The following is an 18,820-nucleotide window of genomic DNA, read 5'->3' as shown; positions in this document are numbered from 1 at the left end:
CACCAATGAAACCCTGGAGGCCAAACCCAGGGTTTCAAGCATGTTAGACAAACACCTTTTTAAGCATTCTACATCCCAAGAGAGCTGGAAATGTGTGCAGCTTCTGAGCTGTCTGAGCTGACTGATAGCTTGAGGCAGGCTGGGAGTTAGAACCTATTCTTGAAATGCTAGAAAGAATATTCTACATCCAAAACTCTATCCGTGCTCTCTGTAGAGATACCTAGTCTAACACTTTCTGTAAAAACTTCCCCCTCCCCATTTTAGTGGGGAGTGCCTGTGCCTGCCAAGGTTAACCAGTGGAGGTTGGCTCTCTCCTTCCTCCCCGAGGATCCCAGGGGCTGAATTTAGGTCATCAGGTTCTCAGTGAGGATCTCTGACCCGCAGACTTTTAGGGAAGGGGGGCCACAAACAGCGGATGAAGACGGCAAACTTCCGGCTTTTCCTCGCCTTCCCGACCTGAGACAAAAGCCTGGCAGCTGAAGGAGGCCTGGCCCGCTTTTCCTCCCGCCCGTAGGCCCCCCTGCTGGCGGACCGGTTTGACGAGTTCGAGGCTGGATCTGGACAGTTTGCCCCACAGTTCTGAGCCTATCAGCCTCGCCGTCTTTGTTCAAACTGACCAACCCCAAATTAGGGCATGAGGACCTCCCCAAAGACCCATAAATCCCAGCCCCCGAGGAGACGCAGGACTTGGGGCACTTGAGTTCCCCAATGGCTTTGGGGAGGCTCTTTCTTGTACGCTCTGTGTGTTTCCTATCACCTAAGAAAAGCCTTTTTTCCACCTATCTGATTCTGTCCATTGTGTCTGAGATCTTCCCCTGCTGATTCTCGTTTCACTCGAGATTTTTTCCTGCCTTTTAAAATCTAACTGGCAGAGAAAAATGAAGCCGATCAGACCCCTGGATGATAATAGCAGCAGGAGCTTTTATCCACTGAGCTACACTGCCAGCCCCTAGGGCATTCTCATACTGGAAGAGTTAGGTAAGAATGCTCATAGGAGGTTAAGCGTGGTGTACACCTGTACTCCCTGCATTGGGGAGGTAGATACAGAAAAAGCTGAAGGTTATCCCTGCCCGGGACTACATAAAAACCTGTCTCGAAAACAGCAGCCCTTACTCCAAGCAGAGGCAGGCGGATAGTTGGGAGTTCCAGGCCAGGCTATCCTGATCTACACAGTGAGATAAAGGGCAGGCAGCCAGGGCTGGCTTCATAGAGACCCAATCTCAGAAAAGGAGGCGGGGCGGGCACTGGCCGAGTTGGCTCTGTGGTTTGGAGAACTGGCAGCTCTGGCAGAGGATGTTTGGTTCCCAGTTCCCATATGGTGGCTCACAGCCATCTGTAACTCCAGTTCCAGAGGATCTCTGATGCTTTCTTCTGACCTCTGTGGGCACCAGGCACACAGGTGATGCACATACACATCTACAGGAAAAAAACCCTCATATACACAAAAATTAATAAATCTAAAAAACCTCACAGATTTCCAATTCCACTTTATTAGAAATTGAATTTGTACTTTGAGAATAATTTTAGGACTATATTTGGGTATAGAATCTCACAAATACATTGGTGTTTTAAAAATATATGTATGTTGGTATGTGTATTGGTTTGCCTGAATGTAACTATCAGCACCATCTGCTCACAGTGTCAGCAGAGCTCAGAAAGCGCAGCCGATACCCTGGAAATAGAGTTACAGATGTTTGTGCGCCATCATACAGGCGCGGAGTAGCAAACTCAGGTCTTCTGCAAGATTCTAGGTATTCACTCTCCCAACTACATTTTAATAGTTAATAAAAATCGTCAGGTCATTACAATTATTTTAAGACCATAGAAAGAGTATGCTTTGAATTAATTTCCAGCGAAATAAATTGTCCTTTCTTTCCAAGACGTTCCCTAAATTTTCGAAGAAATTGTTTTATCAACACTGTTCTTCAATAAATGAATAGGAGGCCGTGACTCTTGAAAGGCAAGAAGGGGTGGGTATATGGTAGGGATTGAGGGAGGGACAGGAAGGGGGAAACGACGTAATCCTTTAATAATCCCAAGCCATAAAAATAATTAAAAATATATAATAATCAAAACTGAAGCACTTTAGTTTTAAAAAACGTGTCGTGCTGGAGAGATGGCTCAGCGGTTAAGAGCACCTGTTGCTCTAGCACTCACAGCCATCCATAACTCCAGTTCCTGGGGATCCGAAGCCCTCTTCTGACTTCCGCGGGCACTAGGCACGCACGTGGTGCGCACACTTGCAAGCAAAACACTCGTACACAGAACATATAACTATCAAGAGCTTGAAAAAATCCTGGAAAAGTGAACTGCCAGGCGTAGCGCCAAGACAGTGTTTGCTATTACTGTCTTTGGTTCCGGGGAAGCTCTGGGTTTGACTTGGTACCCCTTTCGGCTTTCCCGTCCAGTCTCGTCATCCTGTCCGCAACATCCGGTCCTCCCTGGGTACCCGGCCTGACTCCAATCCCCGCCTCGCGTCCCCCGCTGGAGCACCGGGGCGGCTCACACCTGGAGCAGGAGGCCGGGAAGTGGGGCGGGCGTGTGGGGCGGGTGACTCACCGCGGGGCGGGCGGGAGGGCGGAGGGCGGGGCCCCGGGGCTGCAAGTCCGCAGGTGGGTCCCCGCCTCGCCGCGCGCCCAGAGCGTTCTGTCCCTCGGCCGCTGCGCAGCACGTCTGTCCCCCGGAGCCGTCCCGCGCCGCAGCCCCCGCGAGTCCCCGCCGCTCTGCGCGCAGCATGGCGCTCCCCCGGGCCCTCGCCTTCGGGCTCCTGCTCGCGGTGGTCACGGCGACGCTGGCCGCGGCTCAGCAAGGTGAGGCGTGGACCTGGAGCGAAGTGTGGGGTCGGGTCGGGTCGGGCCGGTGGTGGGAAGAGGACCCCGAGACCCGACGGCTCGGGTCGGACGTGCGCTCCGATCAGGCGGCCGTGGGGTGTGCCCGGCGCGAGTGTGTGGCCAGGGTGACGGAGCGGCCACCGCCCGGGGTCTAGAGGCTCCAACTTGGGGCTCCAGGTCCCAAAGCGCGGGCCTTTGTCGCTGCGACCAGCCAGTCCTCCCCCTCCCGTACCTGCGACGGTCCCCGGATGTGGGCCCCGGGAGGGGACAGGTAGCTCCCCAGAGGCCGCTATGCACCTGCGCGTCGGAGGCGGGCCTGCTGGGACGTACCTGCCGGAGGTGTTTTCCCTTTTCTAAGAATCATGAGTAATGCCATGTTATTGTAGGGAGGACAGATACAAGGATAAACTGTCAGTACCTTTAAAAAAAAATCCCGTAATCTTTCCATTCTTAAGACTTCCCTAGATAAAAATTGTGCATATTTGTGGTTTCGTAAAACAAGTAGATTTATACCGTGATCCAACATTCATAAAGGAAGTTTTCCACTTCCTTTGAGGCTTTTATTTGTGTGTGTGTGTGTGTGTGTGTGTGTGTGTGTGTGTGTGTGCGCGCGCGCGCGCTTGTATGAAGTCATACAACCTGTGGGAGTCCGTTTTTCCACGACCTCGGTCTAGGGGCTCGAACTCAGGTGGTCAGGGACCTTTATCTCCTGAGTCACTGCGCTGCTCTCCTTTTCTTTATGCTTTGGGAACTTAGACGGTGACGGAACGATCTGTAGAGAGAAGGACATGGAGTTTGACCCTAGATGTTCTTACTGTCGAGTTTGCTGTGACTTTTGATTTATTTCTAGAATGGTGTCTGGAGGTGGAGACAATTGAACAAAGCACTCTGGAAAGACTTTGCTTTCTTAAGTTAAATATAGTTCAGTTTTTGTTTTCTGGGAAGGATTTCATTCTCTACTAGCAGAGGTTGGCCATATCCGCTAGTGACACTTTAAGTAATGCAGTTTAATCAATTTGTATTTTTCTAACTTCATCCTGGGGCTACATTGTAGATTGAGGGCTGGGATGTAGAGTGCCTAGCAAGTCCTGGGCTTGATTCCCTAAAACCCCATAAGGCAGGTGTGTCCCTGGAACCTCCAGCACTGGGGAAGGAGAAGCTTGGCACTTCAAGGTCACCTTCAGCCTGGTGTGGCATTGGGGTCCAGCCAGGGTATCAGACCCCATTTAATGAAGAAAAGATTGAAGAGATACCTATTGGGCCCCAGGGCAGGCATTCCTTAAGAAAACTGGGTGAGGGAGGGATAAGGCGGGAGGGACTATAGATCTCGGAATTGGAATTGTTGACCTGTTGGGGAAAAGATAAAGGAACGAGCAGACCAGGGTGTGATAGTAGGAAAAGAGGAAGACACTGGAGAATGAGCTTCAGCTGAGGCTGGAGGGCGGTAGTGAGCCAGGGCTGTAGAATTAGACTCTTCCAGAAAGGGGTGGGGGCCGGGTGCTGAGAGAAGAAGGAAGGGAAAAGATTTATTTTAAATGACAGGGACATTAAAATGCCTCTGTGTGTCGCGTTACTCCTGAATTAAATTCCCAGACCCCACAGGTAGAAGGGGAGAACAGATTCCCCAAGTTGACCTCTGACTTCCACGTTTGAACTGTGACATGTGTATGCATTCACAGAATATATAGATAAATGCACAGAGTAAATAGATAAACGTTAGCTTTAAAAAAGAAAGCCTGGTAGTCCAAAGGCAAGGCTGATCTTTTGAGGGCTGTGTTTAAAGCTTTGTTTCTGGCTGGGCTGGCGGTACAAGGCTTTAGTCCTCGCACTCCAGTTGAAGATCGGGCAGGCAGCTCTCTGGTGGAAGAAGGCCTGGTCTACATATACAGTTCCAAGCCAGCCAGGGCTACAATAGTTAGGCCCTGTTTCAAAAACAGATTGAACCAGCCATAGTGGTGCATACCTGTGATCCTAGCCCTTAGGAGGGCGAAGCCGGAGGATTGTGAGCTTGAGACTAGCCTGGATTTATTTCAAAGCAAGACCCTACCTCAAAAAAAAAAAAAAGATTAAAAATTAAAAACAAATCCAACAACTACTAAATGGTCCATGGGTAGCAACCAGCACTGGTAATCCTAGCACTGAGGGGCCAGTGAGTAAAGGTGCTGTGGATCAGTCTAAAGACCCGGTTTGATCCCCGGGACTCACGTAATGGAAAGGGAGAAAGTACTCTGTAAGTTTCTCTTCTGACCTCTATGCACATAGCACAGGGAACCCCTGCTGCCAGTAAGTTGATAAATATACTACATTTAAAAAGAAAGAGAATCTTGGGTTTGACACCAACCTGGGCTCTCTCAACAACAATGAGATACAGGCCAAGGGTGTAGGTCACTGGGAGGGCTTGGCTAGCATGAGTGGGCCCCAGGCTGTATCCTCAGCACCGCCCCAAAGTATTCCGCCTTTAGGGCCCCTCCCAGTCTGGGGAGTTCTTAGTAACATTTCCTTAATAAATCTTTGGTTTTTCGAGACAGGGTTTTTCTGTGTAACAGGCAGGGCTATCCTGGATCTTGCTCCGTAGACCAGGCTGGCCTCGAACTCACAGAGATCTGCCTGCCCCTGTCTCCTGAGTGCTGGGATTAAAGGCTTGACCCACTATCGCCACCACCACCGGCTCCTTAATAAATCTTAGTTCACTCTGCTCCTCCCAAAATAAACAATACAGAAAAGTGGAAGTGGAAACAAGCAGATTAGACACGTTAATGGCACAGACTGGCGAATGTGAGACCCTCAAGCACTAATATTACAGCTCAGAGAAATTCTGGGCTACATATTACTTTTTTTTTTTTAAATTTTACCTTTTTCCATTTGTTTGTTTACTTTGGATTTTTATTTTATTTTATTTTTGAGACAGGACCTCCCTACACAGTCCTGGCTGTCCTGAAACTCACTGTGTCGACTAGGCTGGCTTTGAACTCACAGAGATCCACCTGCCTCTGCCTCTGAGTGCTGGGATTAAAAGAACACACCACCATTAAAATTATTTATTTGGGGGGGGGGTGTCACATTTGTGTGACAAGGCACATGTGTGGAGGTCAGAGGACAGTTTGACAGTACTCTTCAGCATGTGGGTCTAGAGGTTTGATTTTGGACATCCGGCTTGGCGGCAGGCCCCTTTAATAGTTGGACCATCTCATCTCACCAATCCCAGGTCCACCTCTTCCTCTTCCTCCTCTTGATCTGGTGTTTGTTTTGAGACAGGGTCTCTGTGTACCAGTCCTGGCTGTCCTGGATCTCGCTCTGTAGCCCAGGTTGGCTTCGAACTCAGAGATCCACCTGCCTCTGCCTCCTGAGTGCTGGGACTAACGGTGTGTGCCACCACCACCTGGCCCAGGACCGTTTCCTAAAGGCATGACGGAAGGAGTTGGCGGTTGCAGCGATGTTTTAAACTGAACTTTTACAATTTTCTAGCCTGTGTCTGTGAAAACTACAAGCTGGCGACAAACTGTTTTATGAATGAAAAAGGTGAATGCCAGTGTACGTCCTATGGTTCACCAAATACTGTCGTGTGCTCCAAACGTGAGTAAAAGATCCTTATTGCCTGGAAGTTTGATCTTGATAATACCTTTTAAATGAAGCACCTTGAGTTGAAATTTATTGGCTCTGCTCCCACTGTGTTATTTTGTGGAAATTATCTGACTTGAGGTTCTTATCTCCAGCAAGTAATTTGAGGGTGGGAAAAATGGAAGGGAGTGTGAAATAATCTTTGGCCTGGGACTCGTTAAATTAAAAAGTTTTCCCGTGGTGTGCGTGAAAATGGTAGTTTTTTAAAATTTTTTCAGTTTGATGTCACATTTTCTTTTCAGTGGCATCCAAATGTCTGGTGATGAAGGCGGAGATGTCTCACAATAAGTCTGGGAGGAGGCAGAAACCTGATGGAGCCATCCAGGACAATGACGGGATATACGATCCTGAGTGTGATGAGCAAGGGCTCTTTAAAGCCAAGCAGTGCAACGGCACCGCCACGTGCTGGTGCGTGAACAGTGCGGGCGTCCGGAGAACCGACAAGGATACAGAAATAACCTGCTCCGAGCGAGTGAGGACCTAGTGAGTGTTTTTGCTCGTTGCCCTTCACATTTGTTTAGTTAAATTTAGCTTTGGCTATGAACTAAGACTTCACGGTTTGGAATTCAGAAGTTAGGAAGAGCTGGGCGTGGTAAAGCACACCCCTGAGCCCCACGCTCTAGAGGATGAGGAGTTCAGGGCTAGCCTTATCTCCATAGTGAGTTTGAGGCTATTCTGGGCTACTTGAGATCCCCTCTCAAAACAAAGCTGGAGAGAAGGAAAGGGTACTGAGTGATAAGTAATCCTGTCCCATCCCTCAAAACTGGTGGCACCTGTTTTGAGTTGAGTTTTATTGGCCCTAATCCAATTGTGTTAGTTTTATTGGCTTTAGTCCAACTGTGTTATTTTTGTGGAAATTACCTGACTCCTGAAGCTTATCTTTGGCAAATAATTAAGTGTGAGAAAATGGAAGGAAGCATGAAATAATCTTTGGCCTGACCTGTGACTTTAAATTAAAGATTTCCCTTATGCACGTGGAACGGTAGTTGTTTTTCGGTTTGACGTTACGTTTCCAGAACGGGTTTGTGAAGTCCCTGTGTAGATAGGTGGCTCTTAGGTTTTACAGAAATGTGGTGTACTGACACCACTTTCCTTCACCTCTGGCCTGCATTTTGAAGTTGGATTCGTGTTAAGTGACTATGAATGACTTAGACTGTATTTGCTCATTTATTGGGCTGGAGACTTAAGGGGTAGAAAAGCTGGGGGGCAATCCCTAGCATGGTGGAGGGGTTAGGAGAGAGATTACTGAAAACAAAGAGTCCCACTCAAGCTTTGCTTCAGCAGAAGAAGACCAGTGGAAGGCACAAGAAATTGGAAAGGTGTCGGGCCCAAAGCCTGCACTTTGTTACCTCCAACCTGGAGCCACCTTGTGGACAACTGTTTCTCATGTTCTGTTTCTGTGTTCTCTCTCTCTCTCTCTCTCTCTCTCTCTCTCTCTCTCTCTCTCTCTCTCTCTCTCTCTCTCTGCCTCTCTCTCTCCCTCCCTCCCTCAAACCGCCCCTCCCCTTCTCTTCTCTTTTTGACATGGTTTCATGTTGGAATTTTGCCTTGCCTGGAATCCAGGCCTCCACAGTTCCACAGTTTGCATCCCCCCCCCATCCGTTTTGTCTTTTCTCTGCATCGGGGCTCAGCATGGCCAGCTCAGCCTTGACTTCAGTGGCCTCGCGTGATGTAATTGTCAGCAGCAGGTCAATGTTAGAAAGGGTGTTACTTCTGGGTGCCTTCTCTGTAAAGGATATGTGAAGCCTGTTTACCACACTTTACCTGTTCTGTTAACTCTAGTTCTATTTCGGAATTTGAATACTTGTCTCTTTGGAAAACAGCATAAAAGACTGAGTTATACACAGTACCATCTTGTCTTACAGCTGGATCGCCATCCAACTGAAACACAAAGAAAGAGAAAACCCCTACAACCTTCAGAGTTTGAGGACGTAAGTAATTACATATATACTAGTGTACTCAGGAACCTTGATGGTAATCACGTACATACTATTGTGTGTAGGCACCTTGATGGTCATTACATCTCTACTAGTGTTGTTATGTACCTTGACAGGAAAACTATATCAGTTTCTCAGTACTCATATCAGGAAACCATGATGTCCTTTGTCCCTTTACAAGCCATGTCTGCCAGGTTTCTCCGTTGTAAAGTTGCCATTTCCCTTTGGAATTTATGAATAGTCTGTTGGCAGATTCGTGGGTACTGTGTAACCTTGTTCTACTTCTCATCAAAGTGACACTCTAGGATCAACCACCCGGCGAGACCCTCTCTTAAAAAAAAAAAAAAAAAAAAATAGCCGGGCAGCAGTGGCTCACGCCTTTAATCCCAGCACTCGGGAGACAGAGCCAGGTGGATCTCTGTGAGTTCGAGGCCAGCCTCGTCTATAGATCGAGATCCAGGACAGGCACCAAAAACTACATGGAGAAACCCTGTTTCGGAAAAAAAAGTTAATAGTAATAATAATAGTAGTAGTAATAATAATAATAATAATAATAATAATAATAATAATAATAACTGTCCTTGAGCTATCTGCCTAAAAAGTAGAGATTCTATTGTTGTATGTTACAATTTTTTTTCCGAACAATACTTTTAAATTATTTGCAGTGCACTTCAGGAGACATTCACATCTCGATACAAACTGAATCCAGCATTTATCAAAAATGTTCTGGTAAGTTTTTTGTTTGTTTGTGTGGGTTTGTTTCTTGGTAAATGAGCTAGCCTTAGCAGCAAGTTGATAGGGTAGTATGGTTTATAAATGACAGCCAGTGACTCCGCCGTCCCTCACACAGGGTTTCTCTGTGTAACAATTCTGGCTGTCCTGGAACTCACTCTGTAGACAAGGCTGGCCTTGAACTCTGAGATCCGCCTACCTCTGCTGGGATCAAAGGTGTGCGCCACCACTGCTTGAAACAGCCAGTGCTTTTTACATGGTAGCCAAATGAATTTTAGTAACAGTTTAAATCCTGGGCACTTAATATGGAATCCAAGTTGTTTGCTTCCATAGACTTTGAAAGCCTCAACTGCCCTTTAGGACCTGTACTATCTCTGACTAGGCCTGAAGCATGCCGCCAGCCCTTCTTACCCCGGAGGGCCTTTCTGTGATGACTTAAGCACATACTGCCCTGGGCTGTCCTTACCCAGTGTCCTCCTTTCCTTTTACTGTGGTACATTGCCCTGAGGAAAGCGAGTTAAGGGAGAAAGGGTTTATTTATTTCATTTTTAGGTCTATTTTACGTGTATGAGTGTTTTGCCTGCACATGTGTATGTGTGCCATGGATTTGCCTGATGCCCCAGGAGTTCAAAAAAGGGCATTGGATCCCCCCAGAGGTGGTGTTATGGATGGTTGAACCCCTGTCCTCTGCAAGAGCCACACGTGCTATTAACTGCTGAGCCGTGTCTTCAGCCCCCAAAGGGTTGTTTTTAGCTCACAGATTAGAGTTATCACTGTGGCAGGAACTTAAGCAGCTAGTCCCATGCATGGTCAAGAGCAGAGAGAATGAATGCATGCACGCTGTGGCCAGCTCTCTCTCTCTTTTCTTCAGTCCAGGTGCCAGCCTGTGACATGGTGCAGCCCACAATCAGTGTGGGTCTTACCACCTCAATTAACATAATAAAGATAATCTCTACAGACCAGCCTGTAGATCAACCCAATCTAGACTGTCCCTCATTAAGACTCTTCTCAGGTGACTAGATGGTTTGTTCTGGTTCACATTGACAGCTAACCATCCTACCCAGCTAACCATCCTAGCCAGTTAGCCCTTGCTTTAACTCTTTTAAAAAAATTGTTTGTATTGCTATTTATTTATTGGAAGACCTCTCAAAGATTTTTTTTTCAATTGCTAGTGGTAAATTTAATTATTCATTAATGGAAAGAGCTCCCGGTGGATGTACATTATGGAAGATCAACTTCTAAACATTCTGACCACTGTTGAACAAAGTTTGCATATATTTTAATTATATTAATTTGTATTTTTCACCCCCCCCCCCAGTATGAGAATAATGTTATCACTATTGATCTGATGCAAAACTCTTCTCAAAAAACTCAAGATGATGTGGACATAGCTGATGTGGCTTACTATTTTGAAAAAGATGTAAGTATAAACCATAATTTTTTTAAAGCTTAGTATTTTGTTGTTGTTTGTTTGTTTGTTGAGATAGGATCTCTCTGTATAGCCCTGGCTGTCCTGGAACTCAAGATACACACACACACACATACACACACACACACACACACACACACACACACACACACACACACACACGTATATATATGTATACATGTATATAGGCTAGGCTCTCCTTGTAGTCACAGAGATCTGCTGGCCTCTGCCTTCCGAGAGCTGGGGTTAAAGACATGCCGCCATGTTCTTTTTTGAGATAGGCTCCCACACAGTCGAGGCCTCAAGCTCTCTGTGTAGCTGCCCTTGGACTCCTGGTCCTTCTGTTTCTGTCTCCCAAGTACTGAGCTCTACTAAGAAAAACAGAGAAGTAGCCTTTCAGGAAAGGAGGTGATGTGAAATTACCCTTCTACAGAAGAACTTTACAAGGAGAGGGGGCCATGCAAGCATGGGAGCTGTGGTTGGGCTATGAGGTAGGAGAGCATTATGAGGGATGATGCATCATTCCAGAAACCATGGGGTGGGAGAACATTATACATAGACTTTGTAAAACATTAGGTGTAAAGTAGGGCTGGAGAGACGGCTTAGCAGTGAAGAGCATGTACTGTTCTTCCAAAGGACATGCATTTGATCGCATCAGGCAGCTGTCAACTGAAATTGAATGAAGAATAATAAAAATAAATCTAAAGCAAAGAAAACATAAAATAAAAGAATAGAGGTATCTCTTGAGACCAACTCAAGAGCCAGAAAGAACCCTTTTATAACTTTCCTGGGGATGGGGAGCCTGGCCAGAGCTCCAAGCCAGTTTAGGAGTGTCCAGACATCAGAGTTGTTTTGTTAGGAGCAGCAGAGGTGAGGAGCGGAGCAGCACAGTTTGTGTTAGCAGGGGATACAGAAACCCAAGGTGGGTGGAAAATCCATGCCTGGTATCTTAGGGGGAGGAGGGGCAGCTAGGGGTCTATGATGTAATAGTCCCAAGTGCTGCATTACAACTGTGTGACACTATGACTAGTTTCTGTCATGCTGGGGACTGAACCCTGGATCCTGTACATACTAGGTAAGCATTCTGCCAACCTCTAGCCCCTCTGACTCTTCTGTTTTAATCTTTGCTGTGTTAGGAACTGAACCCAGTATGTATCCTAGTAGGCTGGGGAAACTGCCTACTACTAAGCTATGTCTACCTAGCTTTCTCTTACAATTCTTATTTTCTCTTTGGTTAGTTACTACATTGGTATATATAGTCTCCTATTATTATTCTAATAATTATTCTAATAATTTCTATGACTAGGAGTCAGTCTCCCTTTGACTAATTTTGTAAATTCTGTGTGTCTGTGTGTATCTGTGTCTGTGTGTATCTACATACACATTGGTGCAAGTGCCTTCAGAGACCAGAGGCCTGGATTACAGTTGGTTGTGAGCCGCCTGCTCTGGGCACTGAGAACTCAACTCAGGTCCTCTTAAATGCTCTTAATCGCTGAGATGTCAAGTCAGTCTCCAATTTTAAAACATTTAGGTAAAGACCAGAGATAATAGTGCATACTATATCCTGGTACCAGCACTTGGGAGGCAGAAGCAGGCAGATCTCTGTGAGTTCGAGGCCAACCTGGTCTACAGAGTGAGTTCCAGGAAAGGCGCAAAGCTACACAGAGAAACCCTGTCTCAAAAAACAAAACAAAAAAGGTCTTGAACTCAGTTCTCCTGCCTTAGTCTCCAGAGTGCTAGGGTCAAAGGCCTCCCAGCAAGACCAGTTTTTTATAAGCATATGTTTTTGTTTATTGTTTTTTCTTATTCTTCCTTTTTTTTTTTTTTTTTTTTATTGACAGAATCTTACAGTAGCCCAGGTTGACCTAGAGAATTCATGGTAGAGTGCAGGCTGCCTGCTTCAGCCTAAGACCTAGGGTTACAAATGGAAGACATAGTACCTGGCTAAACTTGTGTTTCTTATAGTGAGATATTTTCCTCTGAGATTTACTTTAGAATACTTTGGGCATGGGAGATGAAGGAATAGAAGAAAGAGCAATGAAACTGAATTGTCCATGTGTTATATTTGCTAATCGGAGGGGAGGAACATGGGCTTCGTTCCTACTCCTGTGTATGGCATTTTCCTCGAATAAATAGTGTTGTAACATTTCACTGGATCAGACTGTTAACATTAAAACTGTAAAGACTCTTGGCAGTTTTTCCCTCTGGCATATAATTGGTATGTAATTATTGGTGCCATGGCTGACTTGTTTTTCTCCATCATAGGTGAAAGGGGAATCCTTGTTCCCTTCTTCGAAAATGGACCTGACAGTAAATGGAGAACAGCTTGAGCTGGACCCTGGGCAGACCATCATTTACTATGTTGATGAAAAACCCCCTGAGTTCTCCATGCAGGGTCTCAAGGCCGGTATCATTGCCATCACTGTGGTGGTCTCATTAGCAATCATCGCAGGGATAGTTGTGCTGGTGAGTACAGAATGAGCCGGGGCTCACTGGAGGAAGCCTTCTTAAAGGGGATTGCTAAGAATCGTATCCATGTTTGCGGGGGTGCGGGGTGGAGGGGTGGTGGTCAAGGGGAGAGGCACACATCTTCAATCCCAGCACTCAGGAGGCAGAGGCAAGTGGTTCTCTGCATTTGAGCCAGCCTGGTCTACAGAGAGAGTTCCAGGGCAGCCAGGGCTACACAGAGAAACCCTGTCTCGGAAAAAAAAAAAAAAAAAAAAAAATCAAGAAACAAACACAAGAAGAACTATCTGTGTTTGAAAATGTTAGTGAAGGTTCCTTCTTACAAAACAGTTACTTTCTAAAGTCAGAAAGGATTACTCATAAGAAAGATGCTTGGGCTGGAGAGATGGCTCAGAGGTTAAGAGCACTGGTTGCTCTTCCAAAGGTCCTGAGTTAAATTCCCAGCAACCACATGGTGGCTCACAACCATCTGTAATGAGATCTGGCCCCCTCTTCTGACGTGCAGGCAGACATACAGACAGAACACTGTATACATAATAAATAAATCTAAAAAAAAGAAAAGAAAAGAAAAAAGAGGAAGATGCTTGCAGCTGAACACCTCACAGCCTGGTTCCTCGGCCTTCAAGCAGCAGATGGCCTTGGGTTCCCTGTAAGGAATTCAGTGCTCCTGCTGTAACACAGTAGAATAGAGAACTCCCAAAATGTTTACTGAGCTGGGCAATACAACCCTTGTTTGTGTTTGTGGTGATGCTGGAGAGCTGAGCTCAGGCTGCAGCCTGCCAGGCTATCACCATACCACCGAGCTATATGCCTGGCCCCAAAACAACACAAAGCTTAAGTTAGCAAGAAAAGAATCAAAAGTAGTACATGGAACAAAGATTCTAAATAAATAGCAAATTTGCATTGGGTACAATGGCACGTACCCGTAATGCCAGCATTGGGGGGTGAAGGCTGGAGTACTAGGGATCTAAAGAAGTGAGCTTTGTTCCAGGGCCTTAAGTAAGGGTGCTTTGGCATCAAGTGGTATCAGAATTCATAAACCAATTTCAGTGGAGTATGATGACATAGTTGTGTATTCCAAGCCCTTGAGAAGCTGAGGCAAGAGGATCAAGATTTCAAGGCTAGGGCCTGGAGAGATGGTTCAGTGGTTAAGAGCACTTGTTGCTCTTGGAGATGACCTGGATTTGGTTCCCAGAACCCACATGGGAGTTCACAACTGTCTGTAATTCAATTCCAAGGGATCTGGCTCCTTCTGAACTTCATAGGTACCAGGTACTGGGCACCAGGCACACATGTACATAAAATAAAATAAAAGTCTTGAGTGGGGGAGACATTACGACCAGCAAGATATTATCCTAAAAAGCCCCACTGCCCTCAATAAAGGAAAAGATAGATTTGAAGGTGCATGACAACTTGCTTTTCAGCTCAGTATTGTTACCGTACTTGGCTCCCATCTGATAAGAAAGAAACATTGAGGCTGGAGAGATGGCTCAGAGTTAAGAGCACTGGCTGCTCTTTCAAAGGATGAATTCCAGGTGGATTACTGGATAGAATGGAAGAAGATAACCTCAAAAGAAACTAGTAGAAGGAACGTTGATATTTTGCAGCAAAAGAAACCATGTAATGCAAGAAACTGAAAATCCATAAAGGGATCTATTAATACGTAAATTCGGCTTTGTGGTACTAGGAATTAGATTTTAGGGCCTCTTATGGTAGGCAAGCGCTTTGCCACTGGGCTATCTCTGTCCCCAACTGTCTTGGTTACTTTCCTATTGGCAGGAAAAAACACTGTGACCAAGGCAACTTATGGGGTTGGGGATGTAGCTCAGTGGTAGAGCGCTTGCCTAGCAAGCACAAGGTCCTGGGTTCGGTCCTCTGCTCTGAAAAAAAAAAGAAAGAAAGAGTATTGGGGGGCGCTTGCTCAGAGTTTCAGAGAGTTCCTCATCACGGTGGGGAGCACGGTGGCAGGCAGGCAGGAGTGGTAGCTGAGAACTTACGCTGATCTACAATCACAAGGCAGAGAGAGGAGAGAGAGAGATGACCGTGGGCTTCTGATCCCTCAAAGTCCAGTGACACACCTCCTTCAAGGTCACACCTCCTAGTTCTTCCTAAGCAGACAGTTCCACCAACTTTGGACCCAGTATTATTTTCTTATATGTATGTGTGTGTGGTATGCTTGAGTGTATGTGTTCATGTGTGGGGACACATGTGTGTACAAGTGCCCATACACTTGTGTGCAGTGCATATGGAGGTCCAAGGTCAATGTTATGGCTTTCTACTTTTTTTTTTTTTTTTTTTTTTTTTTTAAACTGAGGATCGAACCCTGGGCCTTGTGCTTGCTAGGCAAGCACTCTACCACAGAGCTAAATCCCCAACCCGTGGCTTTCTACTTTACTCCTTAAGGCTACTCTCTCAGTCAAACCCAGAGTAGGCAGATAATGGTGGGGCTGGCTAGCCAGCTTGTGCTCAGCCTGGGGATCTCATCTCTGCCTTCAAGGCCAGAACTTCAGGGCTGTTTCCATACTCACCCAGGATTTTTGTGGATTCATAGTGTGTGCCTGTGTGTAAAAGGGTTTGTGGGTACACTGTCCTTCAGTACCCTCATGTATGGTGGTCAGAGGTCAACACTGGGAGTCTTCCTCTGTACTTTCCCATCTTTTTATTATTTTTATTTGTCTCGCTACACAGCCTTGGCTATCCTGGGACTCACTATGTAGACCAGGCTGGCCTTGAACCACCTTTTAATTTTTGAGATAAGGTTTCTCTCTGAACTTGGAGCTCAGCATTTCAGACTCTATTTGCCAGCACTAGGCTTATAGGCACACACAGCCACACCTGGCTTCTTTACTGAGGTCCTGGGAATAGAACTCAGGTCCTCCTGCTTGCGTAAGAAATCCATTACTCAACAGAGCCATCTCCAGCCCCGTGTGTGTGTGTGTGTGTGTGTGTGTGTGTGTGTGTGTGTGTGTGTTTCTTTTCTCCAGACAGGCGTCTACCAGGCTGGGATAGAATTCCTGGGTTCCGCTGATTATCCCATTCTCTGGGACAATAGGAGTGTGCCTCTATGCCCAACTAACATTAAACTTATTTAACATTTTGAGCTGGGCTTAGTGGCTCCCACCTGTAGTTCTCATTCTCAAGGGGCTGAGGCAGGAGGATTGAGAGTGAGGTTGGTTTAGGTATTTACCAAAAGACAATAAAAAATAAATCACATTTTCATGGCGAAGACATCGCAAAGAAAAAAAAAATAGACATGGCCTGGTGTGATGGCACTCACTTTTAAACCCAGCACTCAGGAGGCAGAGGCAGGTGGATCTCTGTGAGTTCGAGGCCAGCCTGGTCTACAGAGTGAGTTCCGGGACAGTGGGGGCTACACAAGAAACCCTGTCTGGAAAAAAAATAACCAAAACAGGAATAAGTTGGGGGAATGTATATGATGCATAAAATAAAATGGATATTATGCATGCCATGTAAAGAATTCTTACAAGTTGATGAGGGATCCTACACAAGGATTGGCAGCAGAGCAGGTGGTGGGCAGAGCACTGTGCTTCAGGCCTGGTCACAGTTTAGTCCTGACCTCACAAGCTGGCAGATGAGAACTGATGCCTGAGAGCTGGTCTCCGACCTCACACACACACCAATAGAAATGAATGCCACAAAACTAGACAGGGTGGCGTGTACCTGTAATTCCAGCAAGGGGGCTGAGACAGGAGGATTGGGAGGTCAAGGTTCAAGGCTAGCCTAAGCTACATAGCAGGGCCTTGTCTTCCTTTAATTAAAAGATTAGTAATAAGCAGGGATCGGTGGTTTATAGAAGAGGAACTTCAGTTGGCAAGCAAACACCCAGAACAGACAGAAATCTAATTGTCACAGAAACCAAAGTAGAAATTTAATGCTTTCAATCCCAGCGCTCAGGAGACAGATCAGAGTTCAAGGCCAACCTGCTGGTCTCCATAGTGAATTACAGGCCACCTGGGGCTACGTAATGAGATCCTGTTTCAGAAGAACCAACCAACCAACCAACCAAAGACCAAGAAACACATTCCGGGTTATGTATTGATGTTATCTGAATAATCTAGGAAGCAATCTCAGTGTTCATTATCAGGAGAATGGATGGGTAAATGCATATATGGGGTATTTTATCTGCTTTTGGTTAAAAGCTTTCGCTCCAGAAGGGTACTTACAGTGTTGATATAGTTGTTCAAAGAATTGGTACTGTATGACCAGTTTTTAGAACCCCCAAATTTGTATACGAGTACTTACATGGATTCGAAGTACATATGTTCAGTTTGGCCACTTTTGTTTGAGTAGTAGTTTCTAAAACAGTAACCATTGCTCTTTCAGGTTATTTCTACAAAGAAGAAATCAACAAAATATGAGAAGGCGGAGGTAAGTGGACAATGGGCGACGCTGAACGTCTTAGTCCCAGTAATCACTGCCCTTCCCTACATATGCTAACTAGTCACAGACGACCGTGAGGAAGTTGGTAATTGTGAATTTGTCCTTGAACTCCAAGGATAATGTGTGTGCGTGTGTGCACGCTCACCAATTCTGATTTTTGTAGTCATGTATGTATCACTTCCTAAGAAAATAACAAAGAAAAGAGAGAGATGGTGGCCATGCTGTTTCATACTTGTGATCTCAGTACTTGAGCTAGGAGTATTCTCTGTGAGTTCAAGGCCAGCAGGGGTATCGTTGTGAGTTTGGGGTCAGGCAGGACTAGAGTGAGACCCTGCCTCCAAACAACTTGTATTTCCAGCACCTGGTAGGTAGTGGTAGGAGGTCAAAACAATGTGGGGGGGGGGGGGGGGGGAGAACCAGGCTAGGCTGCATGAGACTCTGTCTCAAAACAAGTAAAAGAGAGAAGTAATCTGACAGAAGCAGAAAGTTCTGAAGTGTCTCCAAGTACCACAGCTTGATCTCCTTCATCTGGCTTAGTTAGCACAGGCCTGGCCCTGAACTGAAGTGTAGTACTGGGGCAGACTGGCTTGTGTTCTAAGAACTCTAAGTTTTGAGTTTGACCACTTAGCAGCTAATCAAGTGCCAGAACTTCTGTACATCTCCAAGCTTCCTTATCTGAAAAATGGAAAGTGCAAACCTGTCCCTAAGGATTTAACCTCGCCCTCTGTCACATGCTGGCCCTGTGCTTATCTCCTGTGAGATGTTTACTGACAGTGGTGGTCAAATCCGTTGTCTCGGTCAGCCTGGAACTAAGGCTTTTGGTCTGGGAGGCCACTTAATTCTGTACTTCAGTTTCTTTACTTGTAAAATAAAAGACTGTGTCAGGTGTGGTGGCTAACACTTGAAATCCCAGCATTCAGGAGGCTGAGGCAGGTGGATCACCTTGAGTTGAAAGCCCATAGGATCCATACAGCGAGTTCCAGGTCAGCCAGGGCTGAGTCCTTGTCTTATAACTTAAAGATGAGTGGTGTGTCTCACACCTTTAATCCCAGCACTTGGGAGACAGAGCCAAGCGGATCTCTGTGAGTTCAAGGCCAGCCTGGACAACAGAGCAAATTCCAGGACAGCCAGGTCTAAGTCTATGCAGGGGAACTCGATTTGGGGGAGGGGGAGGGGTGACAAACAAACAAAAAACCCTTTGCTGAATGAGCAAAGAGTTGAAAGTTACTTACATTTTCTTGCATGCTCCTTTTCCTTGCAGATAAAGGAGATGGGTGAGATACATAGAGAACTCAATGCCTAGCTGCTCTGCCCTGAGAATGGGAGCACCAGGAGGGATGGCAAAGACCTCAGATGACAAATGATGTATAAACATGGGACAAGACCTCTAGAGGATTACTGTTTTG

The 18,820-nt window shown here is 46.1% G+C and overlaps 1 protein-coding gene across 1 annotated transcript; it reads left to right on the top strand.

Moving 5' to 3' along the window:
- The first annotated feature begins 2,734 nt into the window (after positions 1 to 2,734).
- On the top strand, positions 2,735 to 18,730 carry Epcam (epithelial cell adhesion molecule). Its single transcript, XM_036171436.1, has 9 exons — positions 2,735 to 2,810; positions 6,297 to 6,404; positions 6,692 to 6,932; positions 8,315 to 8,380; positions 9,052 to 9,115; positions 10,437 to 10,538; positions 12,813 to 13,013; positions 17,358 to 17,402; positions 18,676 to 18,730. The coding sequence occupies exons 1-9, from the start codon at positions 2,735 to 2,737 to the stop codon at positions 18,715 to 18,717; spliced, it is 945 nt and encodes a 314-aa protein (XP_036027329.1). The 3' UTR covers positions 18,718 to 18,730.
- Positions 18,731 to 18,820: the final 90 nt, after the last annotated feature.

Source organism: Onychomys torridus, chromosome 21 (assembly GCF_903995425.1).
Source record: "Onychomys torridus chromosome 21, mOncTor1.1, whole genome shotgun sequence".
In the NCBI taxonomy this organism is placed as follows: domain Eukaryota; kingdom Metazoa; phylum Chordata; class Mammalia; order Rodentia; family Cricetidae; genus Onychomys; species Onychomys torridus.
The sequence above is the reverse complement of the archived record's forward strand: the minus strand, read 5'-3'. Positions and strand labels throughout refer to the sequence as shown.